A 12,022-nucleotide genomic window follows, 5' to 3' on the forward strand; every position below is an offset into this window, starting at 1 on the left:
ATTTCTACATTTATCCGACAAAGATCGACCTCTACCTCCTCTGCTCTTAAAACCGGGTCACACCAACATTTAAACGGAACCATTCCAGGGTTAAAGCGTGGGACTATGTTGACTCGTCGTGTTCGACCCTCCTAACGCCACAGTCTTGTACCTTTTGTCTTCTTGTCATTGACGAATACTTTTTTTACAGCTAAACAGACACTGAGGACAAAAGAACCGGCCCGTTACATTTTACCCATAATCCCCCTGTTATAGATGAGAATCCTAAAGCGGAGGAACTCAGACTGACAGAAAACACTCACATGGTTTTCAGATCTCCGATCAGCATCTTGACTTTGTTCTCTTTGTTCATGAGGGTCCGGACCAGAGCCAGACTCTTCTTCGAGTCACTCAGAGCTTCGTTGGTGGTTTGCTGCACAGCGTCCGCTGTCGTCTGATGTCTGCAGGACGGGGACAGACAGGAAGTGATGAAGACTTGGGTCAAAACTCTTCATCAGATTTATCATTGGTTTACCATTAAAGCAATATGACGGACTCACTTATCAGCCAGACTGATGGCCGTCGGCACCAGAGAAGAGAAGGGGTTGGAATCCAGCGGAGCGTCTCCTTGAGGAATCTCCTGATAGGAAGGAGGAGACAAGGCAGCTGTTAGAGGAAAGTAAACCTCCCAATCTTCATCATGTAGACCTTCCTCTTTATCACAGTTATCACCACACCTTTGTGGTTACTAGCTGATTAAATCTGTTTTCGATAGATTTCCTTCAATCCATCGGTTTCAGTTCATTTCTATGAAATTGCTACTTGAAACAGACGAACATCCCGTCACGTCTACTTTGATCTGATTCATCAGAAGGCTTAAAGACTGATGTTTCTTCTAGTAACTGAAGGAATATTTGAACGATATATTTCATGTGAGAAACACATTTATGCTCCTTTAAACTCCAGATGTGACATTCTGACTTTATGGGTCTTACAGCTGATCTGAGGTCGTCTTTGGCCTCGTCCAGGTTGCGTTTCATCTCCACCATCAGACTCCGAACCGCCTCCACCTTCGTCCTGTAGGTCTTCTGTTGTTGTTTGACGTCGTCCGCCGTGTCGGCGATGTTCTGGAGGATCCGGCCCTCGTCCAGCTGACTCCTGCTGATGGACGACAGGCGGCCCTGCAGGCTCTTCTCCTGTCCTATTGGACACAGGAGGTGTGGCGTCATGTTCTCATCGTGCGTTGAATGAGAGAAGGTCTTAAAACAGGGTGAATGTTCTTCTTACCTTCCAGCAGCTCTGTATTGTACTGCAGGTCGATCACCATCTTCTCCATGGTCCTCAGAGCAGCCTCCATCTGATTCCTGCCGGGTTGTTTGGGACCGGCTGAGATCAGAATCTCTAGCTCCTTCAGTTTGATCTCGTACGCCTCCATCTGAAAACAACAAGAGTTCAACCATCTCATTGAGACCCGTTTGTTATTCTCAATGCCAAGTCTTAGCTCAGTGAGCACAATGTGAGGAGAGCGGGTCGTCCACTCATCACAGGGTCGCAGGTTTGATCCCCTGTTTGTCCATGTTCACCATCTTAGCTTAGTCTGTTAGCATGCTAATGCTAGCTATTCATGAGGCTGATTGAATGTCTTTAGTTCTGCAGGTATTTGGTCATGAATTAAAGTAACTTGTTGACCTGATGATGGCGCTATAATGAAGAGTCAGAGGATCAATAAAGTTATCACGATTCCTCCTGAATGATGAACCACATTTCATCTCATCCAACAGCTGTTGAGATATTTAAACTTATGTTTAAATGAAACACATGAACACGTTACAATAGAAGACTTTTCATTGTTTGGTTTAACTTTTTAATCTTGTGAGTTCACCGCAAACTCGTCAAACTTAAAGATGAACCAGTTCCTTGTTCACTCGTTGTTACCTTGGTCTTGATGGAGCTGAAACAGGCGGGACAGTTGGACCTCTGGCACCTCAGACCCTCGAAGCCCGGTCTGCACCGACAGAGACCCGAATCGTCACACTGTCTGGACTCAGAGCCCTGAAGGTCGCAGTCACACGCTGGTCCACGAAACAAGGGAGGGGACAACCGTGAGACTCCGCTTTCACAGATCATTGCATGTTTATTATGATAATAAAGCTTTAACCAATTGAACTGAGCCAAATTCATCTGAAAAACTCAACATTTTCTTTTCTTTACATCTTGAATTTAGAGGCGGATCTGTTACAGTTTTGACATAAAATGATAAAAGCAGGTTTGGAGAATGTAGCTCGAATAAAAAAAACGATTTCTTCAACTAGCAACTTATTCATTTGTCTGTAAAATGTCTGTAAGATTTTTAGTCCCCTGTGTGTGAAGTGAAGTAAATGTTTATTTAGAATAAAAAGAACTAGATAAGTCTCGCACTTTACTTGCTAATCATTTAAAGATGAAAGAGTGGGCGGAGAGCACGAGGCATCGGGAGCGTCCCGACTGTTCTTACGTTTGCAGGCGTCGGTGGCTCGGCCGTGGTAGAAACCCGGCACACAGGCCTCGCAGCGCGGCCCCGTCGTGTTGTTCAGACACTTCAGACATTCGCCGGTGATGCGATCGCAGCTTCTCGCCACGCTGACGTCGATGTGTCCGTTGCACCGGCAGGGCCTGCAGGTTTGCTGCACGACGTCGCCACGAGGAGGGCCGCGGTAAAAACCCTCCTGACAGACGTCACAGCGAGGACCTGAGGGGACAAACAGACACACATCGTCATGTTCAGCGTCATGTTGCTGGAGATATTTAGTTTCATGTATTTGTGTGTGTAACAACTATTCATGCAGTTTTACTTCAGAGAAGAAAGAACGCAACAATCGAGAAGGATGTGGGAGCATCATGGGTCCCTTTAGGTCAGAGTCAGAAGATAACCTCCAGTTCTGCAGACTGAAGTCAGAGCTTCATGTGTTAAACCTGCTTTCTCTCTACTGTCCACCAGGGGGCGACTCCTCTGGTTGTATAGAAGTCTATGAGAAAATGACTCTACTTCTCTCTTGATTTATTCCCTCAGTAAACATTGTAAACATGAGTTTATGGTCTCAATCTCTAGTTTCAAGTCTTCTTCAATACAGCATGATGTTCATTTAGTAAATGATGCTCCATTTAGAGTCAAACAGACCATAAAGCAGGGGATGCTTTAGGGCGGGGCTACACACTGATTGACAGGTCGACACCAGAGACGTATACGGCGTCTCTACGTCACTCCTCCTCAGTCCAAATATGGTCACTTCCTGCTCACTGGTTGCAAACAACAAGATGGCGACGGCTCAATCACAAAATTCAAGGCTTCAAAACATCAGAGCAAAAACCAAAGAGTGATGTCGTGACGACTGCGTCCACTTCTTATATACAGTCTGTGGCTACAGCTCATAGGTTGCACTTAAAGGTCGCGAGGAGCACTTAATTAAAGTTTAGGCTCAGATTTCTAATCTCCTGTGACATCACAGTGGTGGTACTGTGTGTGATGTAATAGTCTGGAGACCAACCTGTGCTTCCGGTTGGACAGGGGTCACATTGGGGCGTCAGTGACCCGGCAGGCAGTGAGCAGGACACTCCGTCCAGACAGGGACACTTCACACAGGTTCCAGGCTGCCAGGGGTCTCGGTAGGAGCCCTCGGAGCAGGGCGTCTCGTCGGCGGAGTAGCAGTCTCCCGTCTGCGGGTCACAGCTGCCTCCTCTGCAGCTGCAGGGCTCACAGGGGCTGAAGGCCCCGTCCGCCGGGCTCTTGCGTCTGAAGCCAGCCGAGCATCGCTCGCAGAACTCGCCATCGTAACCTGGCGGGCAGCTGCAGGTCTGGACCCACCGGGCGGGGGCGCCATCGGCACGCCGCGCAGTCACCAGCCGCACGTTGGCGAGATATCCACGTCCTGAAGAAACACAACAGTTCATTCAAGATTCAGGAGTCATAGTTCGTATTAGTTTGTTTCTGTACTTTTGCTCTGGTTTATACTCTTAGATGCTTGTTTAAGAAAGGAGATGCACTTATGACTTCTGGTGACTAGTAGTTCTCTTGAATACCTATGTTGAATACACTTCCTGTAAGTCGCTTTGGATAAAAGCGTCTGCTACATGACTGTAATGTAATGTAATGTAATGTACTGTAATGTAATGTAATGTACTGTAATGTACTGTACTGTACTGTAATGTAATGTAATGTAATATAATGTAATGTACTGTAATGTAATGTAATGTACTGTAATGTTATGTACTGTACTGTACTGTAATGTAAAGATCAAGATCATCCTACAAATATGTGACTTTAAAAACAAGTCGAAGAGAGAGCGCTCTTCAAAACTAACCAAAGGAAGCATCGGTGGATGGAATGAGGAAAGGAAGTCAATAAAAGAGAGGGAAGGAAAGAAGGGCAGTATAAAAAAAAGGAAGCTCACCATTTTCTCCAAATGTTGCCCGGACCTTGACGGCGGTGAGGTTCTGGAGGAGCGTCTGGAACTGCGAGGGCGAGAGCTGAGGCCTCCACCGGCTGCCGGGCTGCTCATCCAGCCTGTTCAGACAGAAGAGAGGAGTTCACTCTTCAGCTGGGGAACTCTCTGCCTTCACAGTAAAACCACGTGGAACAAATATCCCACTGGAATCTGTATCTTCTACAATTAGAGCTCCTCTTTTTTTATGTCGTTCAATTAAAAGGTTAAATTATGTGAAAACAAAACTGCTTTTACTCTTATTTGTGAAAACTTCATGAATGAATGAATGTGTTCGGGGTGTTTCATGTCCTCTTAATCAATTTCTAGATTAGCTCAGTATATGTGTCAAATCACACCATTGAGTGTGCAGAGCCAGCATGTCCTCTAGTATGGTGTTAGAAAATATAACAACCTGATGATCATTTATTAAACATTGTTCTTGTCCTCCACTAAATGCACCGTTCCTTTCTGTGTTTCCTCAGGGGAGTGTTGCCGCACATGAAGTATAATTATGTTGTATTAACTTGAGAGTTTTATGAAAGAAACTGTGTGTTTCCATGACGATTCTGTTGGAGGAGTCTGTTTCTACGTTCTCTGATTACAGCAGAAGGATTCTTTGATTCTTACAGACACCAAAGAAAATGTTTCAGTGGGAACAAGGAAGAGGTCGACCCCTGAAGGTCACGTTTGAATCTGAGCCGTAAAGAATGAATGGAGGCGTTTGGTGGGCGGGGTCTATCACATCAGGAGTCATTGACTTTGATGGATCATCTCTCTGCAGGTTGATGTTCTGACCTGAAACTGTAGTTTATTTTCTGTCCACAGGGGACGATGGATCGCAGGTCGCCCAGCGAGGCGGCCACTCGGAGGCCGGCTCCTTCCAGAACCACGTCGTTGGTGGACGGGTGTCGGACGCCGCGGTCCAGACGCAAGGAGAAGGAAAAGTTCTGACCGTAACTCAGCAACTGATTCCCCAGGTAAGGAGCTGATGGAGAGAAGAGAGAAACACCTGGTCAGGAGGGAGGAGACAAGAGGAGAGGAGGGAAGGATGTATGCGAAGAGGGTAGGAGAGGAGAAAAAGAGGGAAAGGAAAGGAGCGGTGAGGAAAGAAGGGGCTGGCAAGTGAGGAGAGGAGGCAACTAAAGACAGAAAAGGAAACAAGGTGGATGAGAGGAAAAGAAAGGAATGAAAAGGAGGAATGAGGAGAGAAGATGAGAAGGAGGAAAGGTAGGAAAGAAGGAGATGTGAGGGGGGAAAGGAAAGGAAAGAACGACAAGGAGACATGGAGAGCGAATGAGAAGGAAGAAAAGAAAGGAGAGAAGAGATGACATGAGAGGAGAAAAAGAGAAGTAGAAAAAAGGAAACAAAAAAGGGAGACATGGAGAAGGGTGGAGAGAGAAGGAAAGGAAACAAGGACAAGTAGATATGGTAGGAGGAGATGAGAAGGAAAGGAAGGGAAGAAAAGGAAAAGAAAGACGGAGACACACGGAGAGGGGAGGAAATGAGAGGAGGGGAAGGTGAAGTGAAAAAAAGTAGAAGGGGTAGAAGAAGGAGACATGACAGTTAGAGAAGGGAGGAGGGAGAAGGAAAGGAAACGAGGACAAGTAGACATGGTAGGAGGAGATGAGGAGGAAAGGAAAAGAAATAAGGAGACAGAAATCATCAAGGAAGGCAGAAGGACAGATGGCAGCATAAAGGAGGCGGGGCTTGTTCTCACCTGGGGCGAACAGGTAGACGGGCAGGCTGTTTTTGGAGATCACCTCCAGGTCCTGGTGTTTAGGTGACCAGCGGAAGTGGACGTCTTTGGGGGTGACGCCCTGCGCCGTCGCCGCCCTCCAGCCCTCTGGACCTGAAGACACAGCACCAGGTCTTACACAACTCATGTTCTCTGAGGCTTTTATTTTGAAATTAAACCCAGAATGCACTGTTCACTTCTGAAATGTACAGGGAGGTCTTTTATTGTGGAGAGGTGAAAGTTACCATCGGCGAAGGTGGAGGTGATGCTGTGAACGGAGTAACTGGACTGTGCAGAACATCTGCTGCTGTGACCGTAACAGAAACAGATCCGACTCCCAGAATCCTCTCTGGGCTTACGACTGAAAAACACCAGGGGCAAAAAAACAAGAAGATGAAGAATTTTGTGGCCAATAGGTTTTTTAAAAACATAAAGAGTAAATAAAGATAATGTAAGTGTGATGTCTGAGATGCAATTGATTCTTTAGTGTTTTTAAAGAAGCTTTGAAAGGAGTTGAAGTGTCAGTTGGAACAGAAGCACTGAAAGGAATTCAAGCGCACTGAGGAGGCAGCTAAAGTGCAAACAATTAAAGGAGTTGAAGTGTTAAGGTGTAAGAAATGATGTAAAGAGGCAGAAGAGACCATTGAAATGCAAGAACCAAAATATGTTAAAGAATCAGCCAATGTGGAAGTCATAAACGTAGTTGAAGCGTCAATTGAAGTAGCAATTCTGAAAAGAGCTGAAGCGTCGGTTTAGGTGCGAGAACTGAACTTAATGTAAGTAAGTGAAAATAAATGATAGTGTCAGTTGAAGTTAAAGTACTGAAAGGAGTTGAAGAGTCAGTTGAAGATAAATAGATGAAAGGAGTTGAAGTGTCAGTTGAAGTACTGAAAGCGTGCCAGTTGAAGTGCCTTCTTTAAGGAGCTGATGTAAATGTGAGATCTTTGTAAGGAATCATGTGATCTGATGTGTTTCTTCACCTTTGCGAGCAGCCGTTTGGCCCGATCGGTCCGCCCGGGCAGCGGTTACATTTATCTCCGGTGACGCCGTCTTTACAGTTGCAGCGCCCCCTGCTGTCACATGTGGCGCTGATGGAACCTGGAGGCACAGAAGCGTTAGATTAGGTTCTCCTTTTACCAACACTGGAATAGCATTAATCAAAGGTATATTCTGTTGTTTCTCACCTGTGGAGTTGCAGCGGCAGGGCGTGCAGCTCAGTGCTGCCCCCAGCAGGTGGAAGCCGTCCTTGCAGCGTTCGCAGTGGCGGCCCACAGTGTTTCCCTGACAGTCGACGCAGTGAAGGCCCTGGGCATCCCGGAGGCAGTACCGAGACCTCCCATTACAGTCGCAACGCGCTGTCGCTGCAGGAGGAGACAGGGAGGGGAAGGCAAATTCATTTTGGTTAGTTAAAATGTATTTATACCAATCATCCTAAGTCCTTTAAAGTTTTAAGTTGCTATCCAGGTTGTTTTTAGTATTAAATCTTTTACAGAGTAATTGTAATCACGTTTGTGCTGCAAGAAGAATGGCCATGTCTTTGTTTTTTATTTAATGGGTTTATCATCTGGAGAACAAGAATGAGATCAGAACATCTAATTAAAACTGCACATTCAGTTTTAATAATAATGGGAAAAAATGGAAAGTTTGCACCGATGATGGTGTTGGAAATATCATTCAAATCTTTAGGGATCACCCACACATGTTAAAGAACTCTGAACATGTTGTTTCGTCGCAGCGTGTGAGGACAAAGCCCAGCTCTTCTCTTCATAAGAGGCTCAGTGGTTTTCAGTGTTTACAGAGTGAAGCGCTTTGTACGTTCTGCGGTTTGTTCATAAATCCCAGAGAGAGCTGCACCTCCCAGCCTGAAGCCCTGAAGACAAATCCTCTCCGTCCAGAGTCCCACCCAACCAGCCAACGCCTCTTCTGAGAAAACAACACCGCTCTCCTCTGTGACGACGCTTCGTTTGAATTATGAAAGAGCTTCAGCAGGCTGCTGCTTGTCCCGCTGTGAGCCAAGACGAGGAATTCATCCCATAAACAGGGCTTAGTGGTGAAGGTATGTCATGACAGGGAGGAGGGAAAGAGAGTTTGAAGAAGAATCAATCAGGACAATCAGCTGGTGGAGGCTGATGGAGGCTGATGGAGGCTGACATCTTTGTTTTAATACTTCATGTTTCAGATTAAACTCTCAAGTGACTCAGCTAAATAAAGATCCTCACAAATGAGATGATGTTAGAAGCTTTGAGATGTAGGGACTCCATGAAGGGTTGTGTGGCAAGACGCTGTGGCTCATGAGCTAACCGCACTAACCGTAAGCTAACATAAGCTAACCGTTAGCTCGTGAAACTGTCGATACCAATGGACACCAGTCAATACCATTCTAAACCAGTTAATACCAGTCGAAACCAGTCAAAACCAGTCGAAGTCAATTAAAACCAGTCAATGAAGTCCAAACCAGTTGATACCAGTCTCAAAATTGATTTCCAACCATGTCTCTTCTGTTTTCTACAGAGTTTGATAGAATGGTGGTGACGGCTTCCTCCATTTCAGGATTCCCAACATTCAGATGGATTGAAACTCTGATTTCATGTTGGCTTATTTTTAAGCCCCAATAATCACAAAACGTGTTAAGTTCATTTTTATATTTAGTTTATTTTATTCAGTCAAAACTTTGTTCTCTCTCTTGATTTGTAATTGAAACAATTCAAAGTGGAGCTAATGCTAACGCAGCGTCTCTTGCTAGCTGACACTTAGCTTGTGAACTGGAGGGTCACGGGATCAAGTCCCTGAATGGACAAAGTACGAAGTGTGGACGGTAGTTTACCTCCGGGGTACTGCCGGGATGCCCTTGAGCAAGGCACCAGAGCTCGGAACTGCTCTTCTCTTTTTGATTAAATGCAGCGGCTAAATGTCACTGTGTGCTTTTTAAAGTTTATTTACATTTACATGTTAAAGGAACATATCCTCTGACTGTGTGTTTAGCCTAGCTTAGCACAAAGACTGGAAGCAGGGGGAAACTGTTAGCCTAGCTCCACGGCCGTCTGCTTTTAGTCTTAGAAACGTACTGAGGACAGAAACACAGAATAACGGCAGATGTATTCTTCTCTCTAAACGGACTAGTGTTTGTCCTGATGTAGTAAAACACAAAGGACTTTTAAAGGGCGGTAAAGTAGAAGTTGTTGATGTTACAAGTTTGTTTTATGACGGATTGATTTATCGTCGGGAGTTCAAGGTGCGTCTGTTTGTTCTTGTGTCTGAGCGTCGGGCCTCACCTCAGATATCAGTCAGACGGTGATTCAGCGTGACTCACTCCCTGATAACAGTTAATGTTCATCTGAGACAGGATTACAGTACGAGTAAATATTAAATTAAATGTTTCTTTATCCGTAGACATGAAATATGCAGAACAAAGTCATGATGTCAAAGTGATCACCAAACCTCAGGATTTAATGTTTCTCAGCTCACAAATGTTTTATTGTCTTAAAAAAGTTTTTTCACAATTTATGAGAAATACTTAAAGACCTGATTTTGAACTGATTTCATGTTTGTACTGAAGAGAGTTTTATTTTATTTTATTTAACCATATTTAACCATGTTTTACTCTTATTGAGAATGTTATTCTTATTAACAAGAACCACATAAAAACACAAATAACAGACCAAAAAACAACCTTAAATACATTTTACATAAAAGACACAAGAGACTTAAATCAAACAAGAAAACTGCAAAAAAAAAGTCATTCAGCGCTCAAATGATCCTCATTCCTGTCTCATTAAAATAACACGATACTTCTGTTTGGTGGTTAAATGATTTATGTTTAAAAAATGAATATTATACTAAATACAAGAGGTTTATCAGGGACTGATACTGATAACATAATAAACATGATGTCTTCATTTTGGGTAATAATATTTGCCATATATGAGATCGTTAATAAAACCACACTGTTTAGTTTGTAAAATAACAATCAGACCTGACGATGCACCAACGCTCTGGAAAAAGCAGTGAGTGGTCCTTGAGTTGAGGTTTTGTTTTGTTGAACTAAAGATGTTGTGATTCAGTCCAGAGATTATTCTGGGATGGATATGGTTCTCTTTAAATCGACTCGTGTTTCACCTGATCAGGTTGTTTCCTGTCATTTAGACCGGTTTAGTTTATTAAAGTTGGATGTTGTTTTTATTCTTTTAATCTGTTTTTCATTCCTTTGACTGCTTTTTATTTATGAATCACATTTTGCTCTTAAACCTGCCTTATAAATAAACTTATTATTGGCTATAATCTGGACCTAAAAACTGTATGATTCATTAAGAGCTCAGTGTTAAAGTATTTCACTTCTTTAAGCTTCAGGAGGAGCAGAAGGTGAAGGAATAAACTGACTTTGCTCCTCAGTAAAAACCTCCTCAACACTAAAACGTTTCTTTAGAAGTCAAAGTCGTGTGTGCAGGGTTCAGGTACTCACAGTAGTGTTGGTAGGTGGCCTGGACGGCACAAAGTGCAGCCAGAAAAAGAACGATGGCGAGTGAACTCCAGCTGCTCCTCATCTTCAGAGAGACTCAAACAAATGTGATAGAACACAAAACTACTGCTGCTCCTCAAACACACGCTTATATCTCCTCTGCTGCTGCAGGTCTGAACACGCTGCACATACTGAGACACACTTACTCACACCTGAATCACACACACACACACACAGTCAGAGGATATGACTGTGTGTGTGTGTGTGTGTGTGTGTGTGTGTGTGTGTGTGTGTGTGTGTGTGTGTGTGTGTGTGTGTGTGTGTGTGTGTGGGGCGTTGTTCTGGACGTTCACTGGGACTCTTCCACCATATTTTACATTTTTAGACACAAAGACGTTTCACAAGACAGAAGTGAAGGAGAATACTCGCTCTGTCCCACTGATGGAAAATATTATAATTCATATTCGTCTGATTTAGATTCAGTCTGAACACGATAACACATCAAGAAGAACAGATTCTCTTCATTTAGGACTGTAAAAGTCTTCACAAAGAGAAGCTTGGAGTCAAAGTGAAGAACTGAAATGAGCTGAAGGGAAAAGTTCAACGTTTGGAATATTGTTTTTCATATAAAACAACAATATAAAAGTCAGTGTGAAAACAAATGAATTCATTAATAAAATGAGGAATATGCTGCATATGTAAATAAATAACGTGTGTTAAACCCTAACCCTCAGTCCTTATGCTAAGCTAAGCTAATCACATCCTGAAACATCTGAACTCTCAGAGAGATAGAGAAGAAGAAGATTTCCCCCAGAAAACATCTTCATCTGCAGACGTATTCATTTTGTATTTATTTATGTCATATATAATATATAAAATGATATATATATAAGATTGTAATACCACAGTGAAGAAAGTCCTGCATTCAAGTAAAAGTACTATCAAAATATACTTTGACGTACCACAGCTGGTAAAACTTTATATGCTGACGGGTATTTTAACTAATATTTTGTAAAGTAACTAAAGCTGTCACGTAAATGTAGAGCAGTAAAAAGTACAATATTTACTTTTGAGATTAAGTAGAGGAGAAGTAGAAAGTAGAAGACAACTCCTCTGATTCTGTGTTTGTGTGTTTTTGGACATGAGCTATCTGATTGGTTGAAATAACGGACTCCTCTAACGATGTAACGATGTAACGACGTCCGTGTCAGACGTGATTCCTGTCGTTGACTCAAACGTTAATCACAGCCTGAAGCTCTGAGGATTGTTTCCATCTGTAAACTGTTACCTGAGGCTGCAGGTGAGACAGAGACACACCCTGACACACACACACACACACACACACACACACACACACACACACACACACACACACACACACACACACACACT

At 43.5% G+C, this 12,022-nt stretch overlaps 1 protein-coding gene across 1 annotated transcript in view; it reads right to left on the reverse strand.

Moving 5' to 3' along the window:
- Nucleotides 1-10,715, reverse strand: part of lamc2 (laminin, gamma 2) — a 14,971-nt gene extending 4,256 nt beyond the window's left edge. Inside the window, exons 1-14 of the mRNA XM_054596636.1 lie at nucleotides 10,634-10,715; nucleotides 7,359-7,529; nucleotides 7,155-7,272; nucleotides 6,420-6,535; nucleotides 6,157-6,288; nucleotides 5,235-5,424; nucleotides 4,407-4,519; nucleotides 3,504-3,884; nucleotides 2,474-2,707; nucleotides 1,915-2,051; nucleotides 1,267-1,414; nucleotides 975-1,180; nucleotides 540-619; nucleotides 303-440 (exon numbers count right to left, since the gene is read on the reverse strand). Of these exons, the coding sequence (XP_054452611.1) occupies nucleotides 303-440; nucleotides 540-619; nucleotides 975-1,180; nucleotides 1,267-1,414; nucleotides 1,915-2,051; nucleotides 2,474-2,707; nucleotides 3,504-3,884; nucleotides 4,407-4,519; nucleotides 5,235-5,424; nucleotides 6,157-6,288; nucleotides 6,420-6,535; nucleotides 7,155-7,272; nucleotides 7,359-7,529; nucleotides 10,634-10,715 (2,246 nt within the window). The remainder of the gene's footprint in view (nucleotides 1-302; nucleotides 441-539; nucleotides 620-974; nucleotides 1,181-1,266; nucleotides 1,415-1,914; nucleotides 2,052-2,473; nucleotides 2,708-3,503; nucleotides 3,885-4,406; nucleotides 4,520-5,234; nucleotides 5,425-6,156; nucleotides 6,289-6,419; nucleotides 6,536-7,154; nucleotides 7,273-7,358; nucleotides 7,530-10,633) is intronic.
- Nucleotides 10,716-12,022: the final 1,307 nt, after the last annotated feature.

The sequence above is a fragment of the Anoplopoma fimbria genome, chromosome 3 (genome assembly GCF_027596085.1).
Source record: "Anoplopoma fimbria isolate UVic2021 breed Golden Eagle Sablefish chromosome 3, Afim_UVic_2022, whole genome shotgun sequence".
In the NCBI taxonomy this organism is placed as follows: Eukaryota; Metazoa; Chordata; class Actinopteri; order Perciformes; family Anoplopomatidae; genus Anoplopoma; species Anoplopoma fimbria.